Here is a 25,868-nt window from a genome sequence, read left to right as displayed (position 1 = left end):
TTTAAATATCCTTAATTATGTCCCCATTTATAAGAGTCTGGAAGACCACTTTCAAGAGATATGCCTTGAGCTGACTGCTACTGCAGGTCCAACCAGAATTTGTGACATTTGAACACTCTAAGTGTCCCCTTATCCTAGGCTTCAAACTATTTAAATTACACAATTAATTGGCATAAGACCTTTTTTTCCTTTTTCCTTTCCCCTAGCCCAAACTCCCTTCTAAACAGTATTTGTGTTCATCTAAAACATCGGAGTAGTTCCTGGGTGGAGCCAGTGGTTAAACCACTCGACCCCTAACAGAAAAGTTGGACGTTCGTGTTCACCCAGGGTTGCCTCGAAAAAAAGGCCTGGCAATCTGCTTCCAAAAAACCAGACACTGAAAACCTTATGGAGCCAAGTTCTATTCTGACACACATGAGGTCACCATGAGTCCGAGCTGACTCCACGGCAACAGATGGTTACAACATCAAAGCACATTTAACGAGCGTCAAGGAAAAACAAAACGGAAGATGCCTAATCACTGGGCTCACTGTGTAGTCCTCGTGTGCAGATCTGACCGCTCCTTCCCACCAGCTGCCGGCCTGCAGGGCTGCAGCCCAGCGACTTGGGCAAGCATTCACCTCCTCACGCTGGGGAGGCTTCTCTCTACAAACCAAACCCAAAACCCATTGCCCTCGAGTCGATTCCCACTCGTGGCAGCCCCAGCTATAGGTCAGAGGAGAACTGTCCCATAGGGTTTCCAAGGCTGTGATCTTTTCAGAAGCAGACTGCCACATCTTTCTCCCAGACTGGCTGGTGGGTTCAAGCCAACAACCTTTCACTAAGCAGCCCACCACCTAACCACTGCGCCACCAGGGCTCCTTTCTCTCTACAAGCCCCCGGAGTTACTTTACTGCTACACACAAAAAGTCTATTCACAACTCCTCTCCTCCAAGCCCCCTCTCCCTTCAACACTATCCCAAAAGCAGGTGTAAAATTGGAGGGACAGGTGATGAAGCAGGTTAGACAAAACACGGACAAGGGAATGAAAGAAAGACCATGTGTTTACTGTTACCACACTGTTTTTTTTTTTTTTTCCCCCAACGGAAGCCCTGCAAATCTCAAAACCCAGAGGTTTTTGGTCTAAAACTTGAAAAATCCTGATGTAAGAGATGAAAATGCTGTTTTTCAATCAGGCTCAGATTTCTGAAATAATGCTGTCCTTTTTGCGTGTTTTCGGGAAGGATGTTGGTAATATGGGTACAAAGTCTTTAGCAGAAACATAAAATAGTCATTCTATCGTCTTCAAGCTCCCTTGTGAATTTCTACAGATGATTTATAGATTTACTGGATTCCAGCAAGCTTTATATCAGATACCCTAAAACTCTTTCGATGAGGTATATTTGTTTTCCTGAGCTTTCTTAACAGGTTCGTAAGCTAGGCAAGGAGCATGTCTTTTCAATCAAATCCGATGCAGTTCTTGGCACAGGATTTTGCACGCAGGTGCTCCATAAATAGTTATTGTTGATTGTTAAAAAGAAAACAATGAAAATATAGTTAAACATGAAAAAATAGTAAGAAAACGGTAATGCTTAAAAATTAATTCTCTATTTTTTCTTAAAAATTGCATTTTTCACAATTACAACAAAGCATAAGCATCAAAACCCGAACAGCAATACTGTGCCTACGTGTACATCAATTCCTTAAAAAACTAGCTAAAATAATAATAATGAAAAAGAACAAGCATCGTAAAAAGTAAAAATAATGAGGGTGATTCCCCCAGCACATGCAACCCGTCCTCAGGAGTGGCAGGGAGAAAGCCCTTTCCATTCCGTCTTTCTAGTTCCCTTGATTGTGGAGCCCCTAGTCATCTAGAAAACACTTCTCTGAAGCCCACCTGTGGCAACTAAGATCCTCTTGGTACAGGTGTGCATTATTTAGGGGATAGACTAAGTCCTTAGCAAGGAAACCTCCAAATACAGTGACTTAAGTAAAGAGAAGTTTATTTCTCAGCCACAACAGTCTAGAGCTGAATAGCCTAGGTTAACCAAAAACCAAACACATTGCTGTCGAGTCGATTCTAACTCATAGCGACCCTGTAGGAAAGAGTAGAACTGCCCCATAGGGTTTCTAAGGAGCGACTGGTGGAATCAAACTACCCAGCTTTGAGTTAGCAGGCATAGCTCTTAACCACTGTGCCACCAGGGTTCTAAAGAGTAGAACTGCCCCATAGGGTTTCCAAGGCTGTAAATCTTCACAGAAGCTGACTGCCACATCTTTCTCCCGTGCAGCCACTGGTGGTTTCGAACAACTGACGTTTTGGTTAGCAGCCAATTTCTTTACCCACTGTGCCACCAGCAGCCTTAGTCTAGGTCAGGGGTCAGCAAATCACCACCCTGGAGCCAAATCTGGCCTGCTGTTTCTGAAGTAGGCATGGTTTTCATATCTTCAAATGATTGGAAAAAATCAAAGGAAGAAAAATATTTTGTGGCACATGAAAATTATATAAAATTCAATCTTTAGTGTCCATAAAATACAGTTTTATTGAAATATAGGGACACAAATTTATTGACTCATTCATAGCAAGTATTGTCTCTGAATGCGTCTGCACTGCAGTGGCAAAGCTGAAGAATTGCAACAGAGCCCATAAGGTTTGCAAAGCCTGGAAACATTGACTGTTTGCCAAACCCAGGTCTAGGCTGGCAGGGCAGTTCTCACTCACTGTTTCCATTTAAGGCCCCAGGTTCCTTCCTGCTTGTGGCTCTGCTGTGCCTTAACGCTGTCATCTGCTCAGCTGATGCTGGCCCATTGCCACTTCCATATTCCAGGACTCGGAAGCAGGGAAAGTTAAAAGGGAGGGCAAAAAAACTTCCTTCTAAGCACGTGAAGAAGTTGCACACATCACTTCTGCTCACATTCGTTTGGTGACTTCTTCACATATCCTACACAAACCAGAAAAAAAAAACCAAACCCAGTGCTGTTGAGTCGATTCCGACTCCTAGCGACCCTATAGGACAGAGTAGAACTGCCCCCTAGAGTTTCCAAGGAGCACCTGGTGGATTCAAACTGCCGACCCCTTGGCTAGCAGCCGTAGCACTTAACCGCTACGCCACCAGGATTTCCATAGCCTACACAGAGGTGGAAAATGGGAGCAGGGAGGATGAATTGGGGGGATCAATCGAAAGTTTGATGCAGCATGAAGCTCTACATTAATCAAATTTTAAAAAGCTGTGGAGGACCTTAAGTCTGTTAGCCTTCAAATGCAGGTAGTTCTACTAGCTTATGGTCAAAAGTCTTCTCCATATTAACACTTTGCACCACTCAGGGACCATAAATGTTCAGAGGAGAACAGTTAAATAGAGTGTGGACACTACATAAGCAGTTAGTTGTACAAACCATTAACGAGCTTGGCTGCTAACAGGAAGATTGGAAGGTTGAGTCCATCTAAAAGCACCTGGGAAGAAAGGCCTGGCAATCTATTTCTATAAAAATTCAGCTATGGAAAACCCTATGGAATACCATTCTGCTTTGACACACAGAGTAGAACCTGCTTGAAAGCAACTGGTTATGTCACATTTAAAAAGAACGGGTTACATTTATCAGAAGCCCTGCTGACGCAGTGGTTAAGGTTTACGGCTGCTAACCGAAAGGTGAGCAGTTTGAATCCACCAGGCACTCCTTGGAATTTATACGGGGCAGTTCTACTCTGTCCTATAGGATAGCTATGAGTCGGAATCAACTCAACAGCAATGGGCTTGGTTTTTGGTTAATATGAAAGTTCTCTACGAAATTATAGAGTAGAAAAAAGCAAGTTGTAGCATAATACTTACATTGTGATTCCATTTATCTAAAAAAAAGTATTCAAAAACAAAACCATAAATTTTTGTTTGTATTCATGTATGTAATGCATAGAAAAACTTGAAAGAGTGCACATCAGGCCAGCAATACCCACCTCTGAATGGCTGCCTCTGGGGAATTCGACTGCGTGGAGGTAGCCGAAGGGGGGTTTTCACTTGTACTCTGTTATGATTGTTTGAGAGGGAATTTATGGAAAAGACCCCCTAAGACAGAAAGCGTTGTTTATCCTGTAATTAAAGTGAAATTATAAACAAAGCAAAAATGTTTGTGAGACACGTTGGTGCCAACGATTCTACTAGTTTGCTCATAGAGGAAACGGTAGAAGCATCTTTCATTGCCTGATATGGTGTCCCACTGTGTCCTCCAAGATACATCTCTGCCAGTCTAACTGGCCAAGTGTAGTGGGAACCTGCTATCCATTCATAAATTTACTATTTTATACCATTTGGGAGGAAAGTGACAGCCATTCCTGGCTTTGTAATTTATTTCATTGCCTATAAGTAGTAAATGGAAAAGGAAGTTTAAAAAACATTGGTTTTCAAAAACTTTGGCCCATGTTTGTTCTGAAATAGCAGGGTACATTGGTAACATACCAAAATGCTAAAACTGAAGCCCCTCTTTCTTTCTTTACTGAAACCAAAAAACCCATTGCCGTCAAGTCAATTCTGACTCATAGCAACCCTACAGGGTAGAATAGAACTGCCCCATAGGGTTTCCAAGGAGCAATTGGTGGATTCGAACTGCCAGCCTTTTGGTTAGCAGCCAAGTGCTTAACCACTGTGCCACCTTGCTTCTAAGAAGCATTCCGACTGCACTTCTTCCGAGACAGATTTGTTCATTTTTCTGGCAATCCATGGTATATTCAATATTCTTTGCCAATATAATTTAAAGGCATCAATTCTTCTCAGTCTTCCTTATTTGTTATCCAGCTTTTGCATGCATATGAGGTGAGTGAAAATACCATGGCTTGGGTCAGGTGCATCTACCTTAGTCCTCAAAGTAACAACTGTACTTTTTAACACTTTAGAGAGGTCTTTTGCAGCAGATTTTCCCAATGCAATTCCTTGACCGCTGCTTCCATGGCTGTTGATTGTGGATCCAAGTAAAATGAAATCCTTGACAGCTTCAAAATTTTCTCCATTTATTATGATGTTGCTTATTGGTCTATTTGTGAGGATTTTTGTTTTCTTTATGTTGAGGTATAATCCGTACTGAAGGCTGTAGTCTTTGATATTCATCAATAAGCGCTTCAAGTCCTCTTCCCTTTTAGCAAGCAAGGTGTGTTATCTGCATATCACAGGTTGTTAGTGAGTCTTCCTCCAAACCTGATGCCACATTCTTCTTCATATACTTGATCTTCTCCGATTATTTGTTCAGCATACAGATTGAATAAGTGTGGTGAAAGGATACAACCCTGATGCACACCTTTCCTGATTTTAAACCACTCAGTATGCCTTTGTTCTGTTTGAAGGACTGCCTCTTGGTCTATGTACAGGTTTCCCCTGAGCATAAATAAGTGTTCTGTAATAGGTAAAAATAATAGGTAGGTAACTCTTTATTCTTTGCAATGTTATCCTTAATTTGTTATGGTCCACCCAGTTGAGTTCCTTTGCATAGTCAATAAAACACAGGAAAACATCTTTCTGGCATCCTTTGCTTTCAGCCAAGACCCATCTGACATCAGCAATGATATCCCTCGCTCCACAGCCCCTTCTGAATCCACCTTGAATTTCTGGCAGTTCCCTGTGGATGTACTGCAGCAACTACTTTCGAATCTTCAGCAAAATTTTACTTGTGTGTAATATTAATCATATTGTTCAATAATTTTCACATTTTGTCAGATCGCCTTTCTTTGGAATGGGGACAAATATGGGTCTTCCAGTCAGTTGGCCAAGTAACTGTCTTCCAAATTTCGTGGCATAGATGAGCAAGTGCTTCCAGCATTGCGTCCATTTGTTGAAACATCTCAGTTGGTATTCCATCAATTCCTGGAGCCTTGATTTTAGCCAATGCCTTCAGTGCAGCTTGGGCTTCTTCCTTCAATACCATCAGCTCTTGATCATATCCTACCTCTTAAAATACTGAATGTCAACGAATTCTTTTGGTACAGTGACTATATATATTCCTTCCATCTTCTTTTGATTCTTCCTGCATCATTCAGTATTTTGCCCGTGGAATCCTTCAATAGTGCAACCTGAGGCTTGATTTTTTTTCCTTCAGTTTGTTCAGTTTGAGAAATGCCGAGTGTGTTCTTCCCTTTTGGCTTTCTAACTCCAAGTGTTTGCACGTTCCGTTATAATACTATACTTTGTCTTCTCGAGCGGCCCTTTGAAATCTTCTTATGTTCAACTCTCTCACTTCACCATTTCTTCCATTCACTTTAGCTATTACATTCAAAAGCAAGTTTCAGGGCCTCTTCTGACAACCACTTTGGTCTTTTCTTTCCTTCCTATCTTTTCAATGACCTTTTGCTTTCCTCATGTATGATGTCCTTGATGTCATCATACAACTCAACTGGTGTTCCGACATTAGTGTTCAGTGTGCCAAATCTATTCTTCAGATGGTCCCTAAACTCAGGTGGGATATTTTCAAGGTCATACTTTCTCTTGGACATGCTTTAATTTTTTTCCAGCTTCAACTTGAACTTGCATATTAGCAATTGATGGTCTGCTCCACAATTGGCCCCTGGCCTTGTTCTGGCTGATGATATTGAGCTTCTCCATCGTCTCTTTCCACAGATGTAGTCGATTTGATTCTTGTGTATTCCATCTGGTGAGGTCCACATGTACAGTCACAGTTTATGTTGTTGAAAAAGATATTCCAATGAGTAGGTTGCTGGACTTACAAAATTCTATCATGTGATCTCCAGCATTGTTTCTATCATCAATGCCATATTTTTCAACTACTGATCCTTGTTCTTTGCTTGCAACTTTCTCATTTCAATCACCAGTAATTATCAATGCATTTTGATTGCATATTTGATCACATGTTTGATCAATTTCAGACTGCAGAAGTTGGTAAAAAAAAAAAAAAAAAGAATCTTCAATTTCTTCATCTTTGGCATTACTAGTTGGTGCATAAATTTGAATAATAGTCATATTAACTGGTCTTCCTTGTAGGCATATGCATATTATCCTATCACTGACAGTGTTGTACTCCAGCATAGACCTTGAAATGTTCTTTTTGACATGCAGTTCCTCTTCAATTTGTCATTCCCAGCATAGTAGACCACGTGATTGTCTGACTCAAAATGGCTAATATCAGTCTGTTTCAGCTCACTAATGCCTAAGATACATCTATCTCAAGCGTTTCATTTCATTTTTGGCAATTTCCAATTTTCCTAGATTATATTGGATTCCATATTCTGATTATTAATGGATGTTTGCAGCTGTTTCTTCTCATTTTGAGTCACACCACATCAGCAAATGAAGGTCCCAGAAGCTTTAATCCATCCATGTCATTACGGTCTAATCTACTTTGAGGAGGCAGCTCTTCCCCAGCCCCTGAGGGGCCCATCTTCCAGCACTATATCAGACAATGTTCTGCTGCTATTCATAAGGTTTTCACTGGCCAATTTTTTAAAAGTAGATTGCCAGGTCCTTCTTTCTAGTCTGTCTTAGTCTGGAAGCTCGGATGAAACCTGTCCGCCAGCGTGATCCTGCTGATATTTGCAAATGGGGTAACTTCCAGCATCCCAGCAACAGGCAAGCCACCACAGTAGACAAACTGACAGATGAGTGGTGGTAAAATCATGAAATACAGTTAAATACAAAACAGCACAATTCGTTTGCCTTATTCTAGCGTTTCGGTAGCTACAACATAAAAACAGTTCAATAAATCAGCAGAGGAGTGTGAAATGCAAGGAATTTATATACGTGCCTGTTGCTTTACCTCAGGAGAGCTGACCGGAAATTATGTCGGTGGGATATAATTACAGCTGGATTAATTATAATGTAGCCATCATCATTCATAGAGACCATAGAAGAGAAAGTGTTTCCTCCAATGAATTTTCAGTTCGGTCCCTTTTGTTGTGAAAGGTATTCGCGGAAAGTCCGTGGCTGAAACTCTGTGGGGTATTCTATCCTTAAGTCCCTACAGCAAAGTTTGCAGACTTAAGTTTATGCTGAGCGACACTACGGCAAGTCAAGCGCAGCGTCAACTACATGGTGGAAGCGTTAGCGCTATAACCCCAAGTTATGTAATAAAGAGACCTGAGGATATCCGGAAACCTTATCAAATGATACTCATCTCGCTGGTGCGAAAAAATGTAAACCTCCGTCCCTTTCTGCTTACTGTGCCACCGCAAGCATTTGCCTTCTTGTATTTTGAAAAATAGCATGTTTGAAGATTCTTGATGTTATTAGCCTTGGAAATAATAACTTTAGTGTATATTTTAACCACTTTTAGGCTATATAAAAGAAAGATGCTTAGGTGATCCACCGCCTCAGCGCTAGCCTCCTTTAGAAGGGAAAAAGACAAATCTTTCAGATTTTGCAAAACCTACTTTCACTCTTAAGAGAGATGAAAGATGTCGCTGGGCAGCAGGGCGGGCGGAGAGAGCCAGGGTGCTTTCGCGCCTGGCGCCTTGGAGATCCTCTAGGCTGCCTAAAGTTCTGAGCTTCCGGAGGAACCTAAACTGCAGCTTTAGCTACTGGTGGATTTGAAGTGATGGTGAGGAGCAAATTAATCACCCATAAGCGATTCTAAGAGCCACTGTCTTTCTTTGCACTGTGTCCCAGTTCGGTATTCTTCCAAGTTCCATCCCCTCTGCTCCGTGCGGATCCCTGTCTTTGAGCCCGCGGTCTCCTCCACATCCGGGCCACGCAGGTTGGTCACCTAGGCTTGCCGCGCCCCGAGCTTCTCCCACTCCCCACCCCTGCCCGGCGGCGAGCACAGCCTCTCCAGAGCTAATCCCGGGAGGTGAACGTGTGCCTGGCCTTGACTAAGACATCCAGGACCTCGGAAGGCCAGCGATACCAGAAAAGAGGCTCCCGGGGCTCGAGCATGTCAGTCAATACCTTCATGCGATGTAGGCGTAAATCCGCGCTCTAACTTCACTCTACTAATCGTAAGGAAATGTGGGCCGCGTCACAGTGGCCTCTCCCGCCTAGCCACGCGTAGTGAAATCTCCGGCAGTCCAGTCAGCTGGGACACCGGATTTGCATCGCAGCCTCTCAGCTCCTGGAGCCAGAGCCGGGCGCTCCCGGCGGCTTGTCCAATTTGTCCCCTAAGTGCGAAGGAACTAGCCCCTTTTGCTCAGCGACTGCGAGGCCAGCAGATCTGGAAGCCGCATGCAAGTGGGGAAACTTGGTGGGCCGGGGGCGCCCGAGCAGCGTCCGTAGCCACAGCTCCTCTGCCAGGGGTTAACAGCAGCCCCGGCGGCCGGGCGCGCGCGGAGGTTTCCTCTCCGCTGTCCCGGGAACGTGGATACCGCGATCGCAGGATGTTCGCCGGCTGGGCCCGGCAGTCAGGAAACATGAGAAGGCCTCGGTATTCCTGTTCCGGGGCCGCGCGCGCCCGTCTGGGTAAATAAAGCCGAGACGACGGCGGTGGCGGCGGTGTGCGCGCTGGAGCCCGCGCGAAGAACATGCGGCGGGGATGGGAGTGCGCCTAGCCTCGACCAGGGAGAGCCAGCCGCCCAGCCGCAGGCCGCCGGCCCGGCCGCCACTGGTACAGCCCTCGCGTCGGGGCGTCCCCACCCGGGGCTCGCGGGACAAGAGGGTCGCTCTCGCTCCAGAGCCGCTCATTCCCTATGGCCTGAGCTTACTGGGCGCTCCCTGCCCTTCCCCCCACCTCTGGCCCGAGGTCTGGTGGAGACAAGGCCTGGCTGGCGCCAAAGGCTGGCCCGAGGGTCTCCGCGGAGCTAGGGAGCCCACCTGGCCGCGCAGCCTTTGCTTTGAAATTATTCGCGGGCGTTGGGCGGGGCTGTTCCTCAGGGAGTGAGCTCCCCAGAGGCACTTGGAGTGGATTGGTAAGTAGAGCGACCAGGGCCGGAGAAGAGGCACTGGGGACCTCGCGCTGGCTCCTGGGGAGGGTTAGGAGCCGCCGCCCGCTATGCGCCGGGGCAATGACATGCCCCCGGGGCCCGGGTGCGAAAGGCCAGATCTCTCAGACCTTTCCCGCCCGCTCCCACTGAGCCTACTCCCTGCACATCTGGTTCCCGACAGAACCAGATTGTGTGGTTGAGGTCGCGCTATGTGTGCTTGGGGCAGCCTGGGAAGGGTCCGAGATGGCAAGCCTTGCCGCGGCTTCGCTAGGAAAAACATGCCGTTGCACCTAGAAGGACAAGGCTGGGGTGAGGGGAGGCGCTGGGGCTGCGGAACAGGGTGTTTTACAAATAGAGCAGCGTGAATACAAATCACTGAGCGCACTGATTCAAAAAGGGGAAAAAAGGCGAGTCCTGTGTCTAGAACCGGGGCTGCAAGCATAAAAATGTATTTTAACACTTATCGCTAAGAGTGTGTACACATTTGCAGTCACGTACCTGTCTGCGCAGGGAGGACTCAGTCCTAAGACACGCCGGGTAGCCAGCAGAGGTCTGACTTCACCTCCCCACAAATATCGACGGTAGCCGTTACTTAATCGCTGTGGTCACAGCCCTAAATGTAGCTCGTGGCTGCTGCTGTTGTGGCCGGCGGGCCGTGCGGGGGGCGCTGGCGAGTGTGGGCGCTTGGTGAGGCAGAGAGTGTGTGCGTGGGGGGTGGCAGCCCACGCCGCGGCGGGGCGGGGTGAAGGGGCACTGGTAACGAAGGGGAGGCCGCTCGGTGAAAGGGGAGCTGCCCCGAGGCGCAAGGCGGGGAGATGGGGCGGGTGAGGACAGCTGCGCGCCTCAGGGCGGTAACTCATCTGCTGGTCCACGGCACGAACTTGCCCGTGACGCCCGCAGGCGGCTAGCAGAGGCTCCCGGCCGCCGCGACTCCGGAGGTGAGCTGGAGGCTTTCCCCCGAGGTAGCAGCCACAGCCGCTGCGCAGCTACCGGGGCCGCTTGCTCCGAAACGCAGAGGAGATGGGCCCGGCGGTGCGCAGACCGCCCTGCACAACTACCTCCTTCGGCTTCTGACACCCTTCCAGCCTCTGATATTCTTCCTCGCGACCCCAGGGAGGGGGCGGATGTGGAGGGACTCCAAGCTTTCCTTTCGTAGAGGCGCAGTGGAAGAGGGCAATACTGACCGCGGGCTCGGGGGACCTGCTGGGACCCTGTGCGTCCTGAGGAGGGGCTGAGGTATGGTAGGAAGACCGGGGATAGGAATGTTTCGCATTTGTCCCTGACACCCCCCCCCTCCCCCGCTTAACTTTCCTGTTCTGGAGTCCATTCCTAACTTTTCCCGCCTTCACCCTCCACCCCGGCGGACCTTAACCCGAAGACGGGCTCCGAGGTTTCAGCCAAACCAGTCAGGATCTAGAAAACATGAAGATCCCGCAAATCTGGGCATGGCCAGGCGCTCATTTACCGGATCTTGTAGATACAGTTGCTCATGCTACCCACAATATTCCCCCCCTTCCAACTCCTCCTTACCCTCGATTAAAGGACTCGGAGAGGCTTTAGTCTTCTCTTGAAATTGAAGAACCACGAACGGCTCTCCGCACATCCCGTTCAGCTATCTAGAGTGTGCTTCTCCCAGATTAAAACCCAGACCGAGAGGCTAGTTTGTAAATTACTTCCTTTTTGTCCTGCGGCTAAATTATTCCTGGTTGAGGTTCCCTGGGGAACTCGGTTCCCGGGTTAAGAAGGAGAGCAGGGGCCCCGTGAGTGGGCTGCCGGCATTACCCAAGGGTGCCCCGGGAGTGTGCCGGGGTGGGAATGTACCAAGGTCTGGAGAGGTGTGGGTTCCTCGTCCAGGTGCGCGGCTCCTCCCCTCGGCCCCGCAGCCCAGCGCCAAATTCGGAGCCCGGGACTCGCAGGAATCCGAGCACTTTCCCTGAGTAACGTGATGCACTTCATCTCCTAGAACCCAAGCCCAGCTGAGCCCGGCGGCCTGGTCCCAAGGCGCTGCAGCGCCGCGCGCCCCCGCCAGCTCGCATCATGAACACCATCGTCTTCAACAAGCTCAGCGGCGCCGTGCTTTTTGAGGACAGCGGAGCTCCGGAGCGGGAGAGGGGCAGCAGGCCCTATGGCGCCGTCCTGGACAGTCCCCACGCACGCACCGAAGTAGGCATTCCCGACGGCCCGCCCCTCAAGAACAACCTCGGCCTGAGACACCGGAGGACAGGGTATGCTCATTCCTCCTGGGACCCCTGACCTGTTAATCCGCCTGCAGCCGGTAGGGATGGGCGAGCGGCGTGGGAGTGCCAGTGACAAACAGTTTTCCCGGGAGGGCAGGCCTCCTCCTCCTCTCGCGCGTCTCATTGTAAGGTTTTGGTCTCTCAAAATATGAAGGGGTCAATTAGTCAGGACAGTTCAAAAGAACACTAGGAGCTGCCCCTAAGCCCTCCGATACCTGGACCTCGGGAGTAGGGGGTTACTTGTCCCTCTCAGGACCCGCGGTTGCAGACGCGCGGCTGAGGGCGAGGCAGACAGTACTGACCAGGATGCGTAGAAAGAGGGAAAACCCCCTACGCGTGACACAGTGCAGGGCCAAGCAGTCGGGAATTCCCAAGTCAGGTCAACGTGGGCAGGACCTGTGGGCCCCCTGTCTTCTAAGAAGAGGACATCGCCACGGCCTCACCGCGTGGCTGGCCATCCGCAAGGTGTTGAGAAGGTCGGCTCGCCGCAGAACGCCCAGGGCGCGCGGACCTGGCTCTGCTGAGCACTCTGCGAGCGCGGAGGGAGAGGCTGTGTGCCTGTAGTGTTTTGGCTTAGATGGATGAGGGGGCCGGTGGGGTACGGGAGGTCCGGGGTGGGAAAGCTGCTAGAACTGCTGCCTGCCTGTGCGTGAAGGGCTGTCTGTATCCCCGCCAGACCTTAGCGGCTTCTGGAGCGCCCCGCTGGGGGAGGGGCGATCGTTCTGGCTCTTTCGACCTTAACGATTGCATCAGCTGCTTGTTCTGCGGCGTTGCTGGTTAGTAAAATAGAGATTAGGTTTCGTCAAAATGTTACTACCATTCCATTCCGGTGGAATTGCATTTCAAAGTATTTAAAGAGGCAAAAGCCCAGGAGGCTGCGGCGCAGGCGCGCGAGCCTTTCGGAACCGCAGGGCGCGCGGGCGGCGGCGCGGCGACACCTCCCGGAGCAGCCCGGGAGCGCAGCGCCCGCCGCCGGCTCCCGACCTCTGCTGCCTCTGTCTCGGGTCCTTTAAACATGGTTTTCCCTGAGGTCTTTTTACTTTACCTGATGGGACAGAGCTTTCCATTTAACTCTTCCTTGTGCCAGGAAACTGTCCCTAGAGTGTTAGGCTCTGCATCCTTCCTACACAAACGCTATTCCTTTGGCTAGTTCCTTTTTCCAGAGGATCAAAAGAAATAGGAGGGAGCAAGATAGGAGTGCGTGTGGCGGGGCGGCCGTCATCCCTTGCTTTATCCCCGCTGTCCTGAGGGCGATCTTTCCCTTAACCTCCGGCGACCGTAAGCCCCGGATGGCAGGAGGGCGTTTCCTGAAGGACGTTAGAGAGCCTGCAGCCCCGACGTCGCCCGCAAGGCCAAGGCCACAGAGGGCGCGTTGCCCGGAGCAGGGAAGGATGTCAGTGGGTGCTGCTGCCCAGGTCACTTAGCCATTGTCTCCTAAACCTCTAACCTCGGATAACTGGGTTCAAAATACCCCCTTTCAAAGATAAACCAAGCATCCCCAGTGCCACATGACCCCCGGGACAACCAGGCTATTTCAAAGAGAGATGTGGCGGAAACGACACCCCCACCCAGAAACAGACGTAATAGTGTGGCTCCAATCCTTGCTTTGCTCCAGCCTCGGCTCACCCGCCCCCCCCCCCCCCGCGCGCAGGTCGTGGCGCAGATCCAGGCTGGATGCCCTGGGGTGCTGGGTGGGGGCTCGACGTCCCTTCCGGGCCAAGCTAGGGGCTACCGCGTCTGAGATGCGCGAAGGCATAGAGGATCCCGGCGGGCAGCCCACAGACGGGGCCGCTCACCAGGGCCTCCTCCTCCACCCGTGTCCCAGGACCCGGCAGAATGGCGGGAAGGTGAGGCACAAGCGGCAAGCCCTGCAAGACATGGCGCGGCCCCTCAAGCAGTGGCTTTACAAGCATCGTGACAACCCGTACCCCACGAAGACCGAGAAGATACTCTTGGCGCTCGGCTCGCAGATGACGCTAGTTCAGGTAATCCGGACCCACCAAGCTCCCCACCCGTCTCCCGGCACTTGGCGTTTGTGCAGCTTTCCAAGTGGCTCTTCTCCCTGGGGAAGGATGGAGGTGGGGCGGGTGGGAGAGAGGCCCAGGCCGGATGCTCTGGCAGCGGATTGCTGCTGTTGAGGATGAGGAGTTGGCATAGGTGCAGAGTTCTTCTATTTTAGGAAGAGTTTCCTGGTTTCATCTCATCCTTATCTATCAGTTCAGTGCGAATGCCTGGTCCGGGAGGACTTGCATGATGTTTTATTAGAGGGAAGTGAAAAGTCAGTTGCAGAGTTATGAGAAGGTAGCTGGGAATCTGGGCTCACCAACCATATATAGATGTATACAGATACTACTACCCGCGGCGATTTTCAGGCTTTAGTGTGCATCAGAATCGCCCAGAGAGCTTGTTAAAACACAAAACTGCTGGATCCCAGCCCAGAGTTGCTGATTCAGTTGGTCTGGGGTGGGAACAATAATTTGCATTTCTAACATGCTCTCAGGAGATGCTGAAGCTGCTGGTCCTGTACCACACCGGACCTTACACAATGAACCCGGTATTAAGGCCCCATATTAAAATCAAGTACAACTTTCACAATTGCTATTAACCAACAGAACTAGGAGATGGGGGTCAAAGGACAAGAAGTGGTTTCCGGATTTTTGTTTTTTCAATAGGAGGCATTGTAGGCATCAGCTGCAACCCACAACGCTTGGTTGCTTGTATGCTTGGACTGGTTAGAGAAAAGAGAGATTTCAGATGGTTGGGTTACTTTGTCACGTGTAGAGAAATGGTGTAGGCCTGTTTCTTCTCTAGCAAACAGCACTTTCCTACATTTGACTAGCCTTCCTACATAACCTTATCTGATATCATAACAACACGATGAGGCGGGGCAGCCATCCACATTTTACCTATCACTTAACCAAGGCACGTGGCAGTTAAGTGTTAGTAAGGGCCAGAGATGGGCCTGGAAATAAAATAATTCTAGATCAAATGCTGTTGCTGTCACATCCCGGTTTTCTTAAACAAATATGGTGACATGAACATTTCTACATGCAAAGAGAGCAAACTTTATTCAGAAAGAGGAGGAAGCGCTGGATGAGCTGATAAGTTTGATATATTATAGTAGTTGCATTTGTGAAATTTGGGACATTTCATTAAATTTCCAATAAGAGAGGAATCCTAAAATAAAAAGCAATATTTAACTAAGATAAAAGTAAAACATTACATTTGCTTTCCGAAGTATTTACAGTTGTCATTTAGGAATTACTGGAAAGTTTGACAAAGCATGAAAATTCAGGCTTATCAAAACTATCATGTGCTTTGTCTACTGTTCAGAAAATAACTATAGAGAAGAACTTCTGCTTTCCTTCACATTAACAGCCAATAGTATTAGTAGTCATTTGCTGTGCCACTGGAGGGGAAAATTAATATAGTGTTCTTGGCTAAATAATATAAAACTATGAACTTTTCAACGATTTGCAAAAATAGTTTCTAGATCAGTTATTCCAGTCAGAAAAACTTGACTTATGAAAATAAGTGCATGGGTTCAAATTTCAGTTTAAATAAGTAGGCTATTTATTTTTAAAATACACTAATTCATAGAGCTATTTGTATATTTCACAATGTTGTCAACAATAAACATTAGATTATATTGGTTGATTATATAGTTCCATATTTTATGCTTGACATTCTCTCATACAGAAAGCAAAAAACATTTATGAAATATCTTAGAGCATTTTTTAAAATTGTGAAACAGCATTTATTATTAGCAGAGACATTTAAATTTTCTTGCTTAGTAGTTTTGTCAAGCGGCAACACAAGCAGTCATAATTTTGATACAGAGTGAAATTATTTGATCCCGGTATATGATGGTTCAAATACAAATAACAGTTCTTTTTGCATTTAGGTTGTGGTAAGACTATTTTTCTTACTTACATGAAATTTCTCTTCAATTCAAAACTCTTTTCTTTCTGATACTAGTCCTCAGAAAATAAAAAGGCCCAAAACTGTGTAACTTCAAATGGCACAGAGATAATTATTTATAATAATGAGTGGTACCTGTATAATGATTTGCAAATTTTACCATAAATGAAGTTGATTTCTGGGACTTTAAAAAGTGGGAAAAAATTGAAGTATATAGTATAACTGAGAGTATATGTATATATTTTTTTTTATATATGTATGTATGTATATGACATCCACAACAAATTCTGACTTTATGGGAAACCAAATCAATTATATAAATATTTTACATTTCGGGGCGGGGGGAGCGGGGGAGAGATGGAACAACAATCTGAATAAAGCTTTTCTTCCCTGCAAATGAGTCCTCCATTTAGTGAGTCAGGTTCTCCCAGTGAATAAATTGCTCCTGTGGAGTCAAGCGTCTTGAGGACAGTGATCAAGTCTTATTCATCTTTGTACCCCCATATCAGTGGTTTCTATATAGTAAACACTCAATACACGCTTGTAGAACAAGTAAGTTCCATTTGGAAAACAACAATATAAACGTCATGTGGCTTTCCCAGATACCCTCTGACAACTAGAGAAATCTAAGACGTATCAGCTTGAAAATCTATCCCATTCTAGGAAATACACAGAAGGTAGCTCATTATCTTTAGGATGGCTTTGCAGAGCACTAGCACAAGTATAGCTCATTTTAGTATTTTCAAAATGTCTGAAAATTTTTATGTCTATACACAAATATGGAGTGCCACCCTTATTTCTGGCTCCAGATTCCTATTTCTTGCTCATTGCAATGCCTCCTACCTCCTGTTTCTCATGGCTTATATTAACAAGCTGTCAACATAATTGTTTTAGTCCTTAATTACAAGTGTGTCTTATATTTTGAGAATTTCTTTACACTTAATGTTTTTCTTTCCATTGTGTCAAACTGTCAAGTTTTCATGACAAGTAATTTTGCTTTATTTCACTATTCTTAAATTGATTTAAAAAAATGATAAAAGGGGGGGGTGTGAAACCTGGTTGGCAATCTCCTGTGAGGCCTACAAATGAAAAAGTTGAAATTTTAGTGGAAGAAATATTTTTTAAGACTTAAAAAGGAGCATTTTCTGATGAACAGAAACTCTAAGGACATTAATCAATACCTCCATTTTTTCATCCTTGAAAAATGAAGCAGAAAGACTCATTTATACAACTTTCATTTATTTCTACTCATTAGACTTGGCAGCTTATCTTAATTTGATGTAACTATCTTTGACTTTCATTTGCATTATTAACCTGGCACCTTTCTACTGAGACGCAAGTATTTTTATAAAATTAGCAGGAAGATGATTTGTGTGTGTGTGTGTGTGTGTCTTGGGTTTGTTGTTGTTGTGCACTGTCCAGGTGGTTCCGACTCATGACAACCCCATATGTTACAGAGTAGAACTGCTCCATAGGGTTTTCTTGGCTGTAATCTTTACGGAAGGAGATCACCAGGCCTTTTCTTCTGCGGTGCCACTGGGTGGGTTCCAACAACCAACCTTTCAGTTACTAGCCCAGTGCAAACTGTGTGCACCACCCAGGGACCTTGTCTTGACTTTAACCAAGGAAAATTCTTCACTCTGCTTGGTTCCAATCGCTATCCATTGTTCAAAGATTATAAAAATATACTTTGTTCTCTTAAAATATAAACAGCTTTACTGTGGAATAATATATACTGCTATCCTATTAAGGTTTGTAATATTGTAAATATGTAGCTTACCAAGGAATAATTGTCTTTGGAGAAATTTTTTAAAAGAAGAGCAGATGGGGGCTATATCTGGTTTCAATATTTCCCATTATTCAACTGTATACATATATATATATATTAGACTTGTATTTTTTTCTGGAGTATAAGATACAACATCTCCTTGGGATGAGTTCTTTCCTAACCATAATCCAGAGTGTAGTGCAGGTGGAGTTTGATATTACATTTTAATGCTTCCTCTGCTTACAGTAGAAATTTCAAATTCCTGTGATATGTCCATGTATCATTTGGTTAAAGCTGCTATGTTGCAAAATTTTGCCCCCTATTTTGACATATCTGTTTTTGCTTGGCATTGCGTGCTTCTGCTGAATGCATATACAGTTATTAACTACAAGGCATAATAACAACAACAAAAAAAATCCTTAAGAAAACTCATTGCCATCGAGTTAGTTCCAACTCATAGCAGCTCCATAGGATGGAGTAGAACTGCCCCATAGGGTTTCCAAGGCTATAATCTTTAAGGAAACAGGCTGCCAAATGTTTCTCCCACAGATTTCTTCCTTGGAGCAGCTGGGAGTTTTGAACCACTGACCTTTTGGTTATCAGTCAGCCAAGTGCTTAACCACTGCACACCAGAGCTCCTTAAAAAAAAAAAAAAAAACAAGTTACCGTCAGTTCGCTTCCTATTACTTGGCAACCCCACGTGTGTCAGAGTAGAACCATGCTTCACAGGAATTTCAGTGGCTGGTTTTGTGAAAATAGATTGCCAGGCCTTTCTTCTGAGGAGCCTCTGGGTGGACTTGAACCACCAACCTTTTGGATAGCAGCCGAGCACATTAACTGTTTGCAACAAGGCTTATAACAGCAGTTAAATATTCAAGAAAATCTTAGATTAGTCCTCCTGCATTATCCCAAGTGTTACACTACGTGGTATGGAAATGGTGCTCAATGTTTTGGTTAAATAACCCAGAATAAGTTTGTTAACTCAGGTTATTTGAAGGTGGACAGATGCCAATGTATTCCTTTGGGTTTACTATAATGATTGCTCTGTCAATATGATGAATGTAAACACTTCTGTTAGAGTAGGATGAAAATTAGTTTTTTCTCTTCCAGTTTCTAGAGATTTGGTTCTCTAAGCTTTTTCTATAAAATACCAGGCTTTTAAAATTCTGAGTTTGACATTAAAATGCCATTCCAGAACATACCTTTGATAAGGAGACCTGCTTCATGTAAAATAGAATTTAAAGAGAAACTGAATGACAAGCTGAAAAAATCCATGGTGGTGATAGGTAGGACTTTTGAACTGGTATTTTTACCTTCAGGGGGAAACAGAGGGAATTTGCATTAATTCATCAAGAAAAAAATTGCAGACAAATTATTTATGCAAATTAATTAACCAACTAATTTGTCTGCTGTTTGCACAACTTAATACAAGTGAATATTAAACACCTAGAGCTACTGGCACTCCTTGGAAACCCTATGGGGCAGTTCTACCCTGTCTTATAGGGTCACTATGAGTCAGAATCAACTCTACAGCAATTGGGGCCCTGGCAGGTGGCACAGTGGTTAAGAACGCGGCTGCTAACCAAAAGGTCAGCAGTTTGAATCTACCAGCTGCTCCTTGAAAACCCTATGGGGCAGTTCTACTCTGTCCTATAGGGTTGCTATGGGTCAGAATCAACTGGATGGCAACGAGTTTTTTTGTTTGTTTTTAGGGCTATAATACTGGAAGCCTGGGTGGTTTAAGCCGTTTGTGGTCTGCTGCTAAACTAAACAATTGGTGGTTGAACACACCCAGTGGCTCCTCGGAAGAAAAGCCTGGCAATCTGCTTCTGTAAAGATCACAGCCAAGAAAACCCTGTCGAGCAGTTCTAATCTGTAACACGTGGGGTCGCCATGAGTCAAAATTGGCTCGACAGCAATAGGTTTTGATTTTTTTCCATTGTTTTTTGTTTTAGGCCTGAAATCCAGCCCTTATGTTATAATGTAAACTTTAGGGACTCCGAAATACTGGCAGAGTAAATCTATTAGCAGATTGGGTTCTGGTCAAATTTATGAAATCAGTTTAGAAACAGCCTATGTTGTACATTAGCAAACCTTTCTAGAAAATCCCCTACTGTGTAACTATTGTAATATGGTAAGAACTCTGAGTATATAAAACCTGAGATAAAGGTATGGCCCCCTATATATAAAAAGCTAGTTAATCCCACCATGATATTTAAAGGTTTTTCATCTTTGTACGTTAAAATTACAGTGCATTAAGTATGTTTTTTAAATTGGAAGGCCATTACATTTTTATTTTATGAAGAGTTTCATAAGAATTGGATTTTACAGTGTATTCTGTGCTAAGATTTAAGGCTAATTTGAATTATATGCTATTTAGTAAAGAAAGTTACAAAGATGGTTTGGAGTTGGATTTTTTTAAAAGGCATTCCTCAGTGTGTGGGAAGAATAAAGAATGGCATAAACACACATAACTGATTGCATATAGGCTAGTGGTGGAGAGCAGAAGATGGTTTAGTATCACCTGTAAAGGGAATTAGGTCTCTGGGAGATGCAAATGGTTTCCGTTAAGATTACACTCAAGAAAACTCAATAGAGCAGTTTTACTCTGTAACACGTGGGGTCGCCATGAGTCGGATTCATGGCAGCGAGGTTGGTTTTGGGTAGAGGGAATTAACATTCTTCTTAGGAAAACTTGAACTGTATTCATAGACTTCAGTTTTAGAGTTGGCAAGGATGTTAAGGACCATTTTATAGATGGATTTAAAGTTCTGAAAAGTTAAGTGACTTACCTAAAGTCACACAGCATGGTTTGGCAAATTCAGAAAACCAGGTCTCTATTGTACCACATTTATAGGATAAACGGACATCAAAGGGGATTTGAAGAAGTTAAGTGATTAGATCAAAATGATGCGTGGACACTTGGGTTTCATGATGATTTTTAAGATAGATTCAAGGGGATGGAGTGAAGGCAGAGAAGTTAAAAAGACTTATTTTTTTTAATTCTCAATTAGTAGTAGCCAGGACTTGGACAAATATTTTGGCAGTGAGTTGGAGAATAAGAGAGAGTTTTGAGAAATGTAATGAAGAAAGGGACCAGTTACTTGGTGCTTCTATAAACATAAAAGGACAATTACCATTGCTTAAGGTGCAAAGGAGGTAATATTGAATAGGCCATCATCATATTATAAACTACAGAAAACTACCATGTTGTACCCATCAGGACAGGGAAAAATAATGTAGTAGTTTTTTTTTCTTTTCTTTCCTTTAAGTAAAATTAACCACAGATCCATTCAATAATTAGGGCTTGAGCCATGTGCAAAAATTATGTGTTTATAGTATAAAACCAAAAACAACAACAAAAAAATCGTTGTCGAGTCAATTCCAACACATAGAGACCCTATAGGACAGAGTAGAACTGCCCCGTAGGGTTTTCAAGGAGCAGCTGTTGGATTCAAACTGCCAACCTTTTGGTTAGCAGGCATAGCTCTTAACCACTAGTAATTTTTCTTTGTTTTGGAGTGTTTTCTCCATTTCTTTGCCATCACCTCTTTGCTTTGGAAGCACTCGGCTCTTAGCTTACACAGGGCTGTCCTTTGGCTTTTCCTTCCTCCCCTTACCTCTCTAATCCCTGTGTCTCTGACCATTTTGTTAGCTCCTTTTTTCATAGTCCTGCCCGTTGGTGATGGTTTCCAAGGGTTGGTCCTTGAACACTTCTTCCTACCTGCTCTCACAGCTTCAACTATCACCTCTGTGCATTTGACTCCCAGATCGGATCCCTCTCTCCCTTATGTCTCTGCCGCAACTTTCGTATTCTTGAGGGACATTCTATCTGCATACTTTTCTAGTACTTCACACTAAACATTCCCCTAACCAAATACATCACTTCACCTCAAACAAGCCTACTTTCTTTTTCAAAATGGTACCACCTACCCTTTTCTTGTAGGAGCCCTGGTGGCACAATGGGTAAGTGCTTGGCTGCTAACTGAAAAGTTGGCGGCTCAAACCCACTCAATGGCTTTATGGGAGAAAGACCCAGGGATTTTCTCCCATAAAGATTACAGCCAAGAAAACTCTATGGGATAGTTTTGCTCTGTTACACGGGGTCGCTAGGAGTTGAAAATTGACTTGATTGCACCAAAGAACAATAACCCTTCTTTTGATTACATGGGTTGATGATTATTCAAGGTCATCCTTAACTCATTCCTCTTTCTCCAATGTCTCTTGAATTTAATTTATATTTGTTCCTGCATCCTCTTTGTTGGGAATATACTTCCCTACCCACTCTACCTGACACGTTCTGTCCTTCTTCTAAAGCCTGGCTTAAATTTCTCATGAAGTCTTGAGTCACAATGGAAGTAATCCCTTCTTCCTTTCGACTCTGGTATCGTTTTAGTTTAATGTCTTTTATACCGTTTATCACATTCTTTCTTCTATTAGAATTTTTTGTATACTATCTTATATCTCTTACTAAAGAGCCCTGGTGGTGCAAACTCTTAAGCGCTCAGCTGCTAACTGAAAGGTTGGCGGTTTGAACCCACCCAGCAGCTGTGTGGGAGAAAGACCTGATGATCTGCTCCCGTGAAGATCACAGCCAAGAAAACCCTATGGGGCAATTCTACTCTGTCACACGGGGTCACTATGAGTTGAAATTGACTCAGTGGCACACAACAACAAAACAACATCTTCTCTCTTACTGGACTGAAATTTTCTTGATGGCAAGGCCTCTTTTTTTTTTTTTTCTTATTTTTATTCTCATAATACAGTAAGTGCTCAGTCTCTGTGCTGAGTTCAGCATGTTTGTTGAATGAGTGAATATCAATGTCCAGTACCATTAAGTCCTGAGGATATCTAACAACAGAGATGCTAAGAAAGGCTTAGATCCTTTATGGTATCGTAATCATATCGTGGGTTATGTTTGTATATTTTGTTGATTGAAAAATACTTTTTTAGGTCTCAAATTGGTTTGCCAACGCAAGACGCCGCCTTAAGAATACTGTTCGGCAGCCAGATTTAAGCTGGGCTTTAAGGATAAAATTATACAACAAGTATGTTCAAGGAAATGCTGAGAGACTTAGCGTGAGCAGTGATGACTCATGCTCTGAAGGTTCGTTAATATTTTTATTTGGCTTTCTCTGCCTTGTGTCTGTGACAAGAAGTTCACCTCAATTGCTATTTTTAAGGCTGAGCCCACAAAATTTGATGATGCCATAACGGTTGTTTTTTATTGCATGAGGTAACTTCACTTTTCTGTACTGTAAATGATCAATGGAATTATGGCCCTTTCCTCTCATTTATAGATTCACTGTGTGTCAGAATAATGTTTTCTGTAAAATTCATTCAAATTAAACTACCATACAGAGAAATCACATACAATTCCTGCTTTCCTTTGCCAAAAAATTAATCCTGAATAGCAAAGATAATTTGATACCCTTTAAATACTTTTCTTTATGTATGTTTAATGGTTAAAGATAACAATTGAGCAGTTGTGTAAAAGTGTTTAAGTACTACTTGGTGGTATTTCTCTCCTTTAGATGGAGAAAATCCTCCAAGAAACCACATGAATGAGGGGGGCTATAACAAGCCTGTTCACCATCCTGTGATGAAAAGTGAGAGCTCAGTCATCAAAACCGGAGTGAGACCAGGGTCAAGTGCAAGTGAGGACTACGTGTCACCCCCGAAATATAAGAACAGCTTGCTGAACCGCTACCTTAATGACTCTTTGAGACATGTCATGGCCACAAATGCTGCCATGATGGGAAAAACAAGGCAAAGAAACCATTCGGGGTCATTTAGCTCCAACGAATTTGAGGAAGAATTGGTATCTCCATCATCATCGGAAACTGAAGGCAACTTTGTCTACCGTACGGGTAAGTCTGTGAATTTTATAGTAATTATAGATATCTTGTTTAGAATAGAATTAAAACTACAGTAAAAAAAAAAAAAAAAAGGGACCTATTTTGACCGATATAAAAACATAATTCTTACTGCTTTTGCATCAGGTTATTCGTAGTTTGCCCATAATTTGGTTTCAAAACTTTTGCTTTGCTTTTAATGACCAATTAATGTATTTGTTAGAATGATGGTTTTTTATAGACACTGGGAAATTTTCATTCTTAATCATGATAAGAATTTCACTCTTGTTTTTAATCTTCATGATAAACTTCCTTAGGGAAGGTATATGTTGGCTTTTATGAATATACTGTAATGGAGGAATGTCTTGGAGTATAGCCAGCCATGCAAATACTTTGTGTTCCATATTTTCGCTTAAACTCTTTGATTGCTAATACTGATAGGAAATGACCACAAAGTAGCATGGCTTTCATGAAAGAAAAGAATAGGTCTGGCTTAACATTGCTTTGGAAATTTTACTTGCATTCCTAGAAAGCACAAGTAGGACTGATGAAGAGCTTTGAAAATTTGACTTTCCTACCTGCTCAAAACTTTCAGTTGCAGGTTTGGTAACATTTTCTATCTTGACTTCGTTTCCCAGAGAGCTTTGTTGTTAGAGTGTTGGAGCATATTCCTTAGGAACAAGGGATGTGTGTGACCTACATTCTGTGCGGATAGACTCTGGATCCAAAAATGCCAACAAGATTTAGAATTTTGGAACTGAAAATTGACTAGACCAGAAAGCATCTAGTCCAGCCACGTTATGTCGCAGATAAGGAAATCCAGACCAAAACCACATAGCTGGTTACTGCTCTCCAGATCAGTAGTGTAGCTGAGCCTGCACAAGACATAGAAGGAATATCACTACTATTAGAATATTACTGTTATTATTACAACTGTGCCACCGGTCATTTGTTGGGTAGTCGTGATGTGCTAGGCCCTGTGCTAAATACTGCACAAACGTTTAGTCTCCATAATATGGAGGAACTTGATGTATAAACAATATGGCTTTATAAAAGAATCTAAATTTGATCTGTTTAATGCCCTCTAGAAGTCTGATTTTCAAGTGTCTACAGAAATGTGTACAAGACACATGATCTGTGAAGATTCAGAGATAATCTCAATATATTTAAAAATTTTTTAATCAACCTCATTTTCTCTTTGCATCCCCAACTCTAACAATAAAAATAACTCGGAATACTCAGAAATGCAAAAGTAGCCTTCTAAGTAATAACTGGGTCTGGAAAGAAGTAAAAGACACACAACAGAAAACTATTCAGCGAATAATGAAAATGAAAATCATCCATACTGAGACCTGAGTGATGGGACTAAAGCAGACCTTGGAGTTAATTCAGAGCTTTATGAATATTTATTTTCAGACAAAGGAAAAGAAATCAAGTCATTCAAGTATGGATAATTGGAAAAAAAAGAATAAAAATAAAATCAGGTAAAATAGAAAGCTGGAAACTAGATAAGTAAATCAAGAGTGACTCTTTGAAAGCAAAAATAGAATAAAGAAGCTAAGTTGGAAATGAGAAAGGAGATCTATCAAGCAATGCATAATTATTACAGAAACAAGATTTTTAATAATTGTAAAGTACTATGCACAGCTGTTTAACAATGTATGTGAATGTGTAAAGGAAATAGATTGGTATTATCTACACAAATTACATTATAAATTCATAATTAAAAAAGTTTTAAAAGACCAATAACTCAGAAAAAATTAAGAAGTTTATAGTTAACCAGTTTCCCAAAAATATGACAGATAGAGTCATTGGTAAGGTTCCTCCCCCAACTTTGAAGAAATAATTCTTGTGTTTTATAAATATTTCTGGAGCATGTAAAAATATGGGTAGTATCCCAGATTTATAAAATGTAAATGCTATCCTAGTCCTAAAGCAGATGAAGGGAGCATAAAAGTCAAAATTTTTACTTATGATACTGATTCTGACCCTGAAACATGAGAAATATTGATAATATAATGCTATCTGAAAAACAATTCAAAATTATAGAAACACTGAATACAATTATGACAATACAGCTGTGTCCGCACAAAAACAAGAAAGATTTTTGGAAAAATGCAATTAATTTTGATGAATTGGGATAATTAGAGGTCTTTTATTGAAAAGAACAAGATTTATATGTTTCTTTATGTTGCCCAGTAAATCAAATCTTGCAAAACCAAGTCTACAAAATGTATCTACAAAATTTCCCCAGTGTGGTGAGT

At 43.7% G+C, this 25,868-nt stretch overlaps 1 protein-coding gene across 1 annotated transcript in view; it reads left to right on the top strand.

Moving 5' to 3' along the window:
- Nucleotides 1–11,804: 11,804 nt before the first annotated feature.
- Nucleotides 11,805–25,868, top strand: part of MKX (mohawk homeobox) — a 78,334-nt gene continuing 64,270 nt past the window's right edge. The window contains exons 1-4 of the mRNA XM_003410701.3: nt 11,805–12,048; nt 13,886–14,045; nt 22,703–22,856; nt 23,284–23,619. Of these exons, the coding sequence (XP_003410749.1) occupies nt 11,861–12,048; nt 13,886–14,045; nt 22,703–22,856; nt 23,284–23,619 (838 nt within the window). The 5' untranslated portion in view covers nt 11,805–11,860. The remainder of the gene's footprint in view (nt 12,049–13,885; nt 14,046–22,702; nt 22,857–23,283; nt 23,620–25,868) is intronic.

The sequence above is a fragment of the Loxodonta africana genome, chromosome 4 (assembly GCF_030014295.1).
Source record: "Loxodonta africana isolate mLoxAfr1 chromosome 4, mLoxAfr1.hap2, whole genome shotgun sequence".
Taxonomy (NCBI): Eukaryota; Metazoa; Chordata; class Mammalia; order Proboscidea; family Elephantidae; genus Loxodonta; species Loxodonta africana.
Note: the sequence above shows the minus strand (reverse complement) of the source record. Positions and strands in the feature narration are given on the sequence as shown.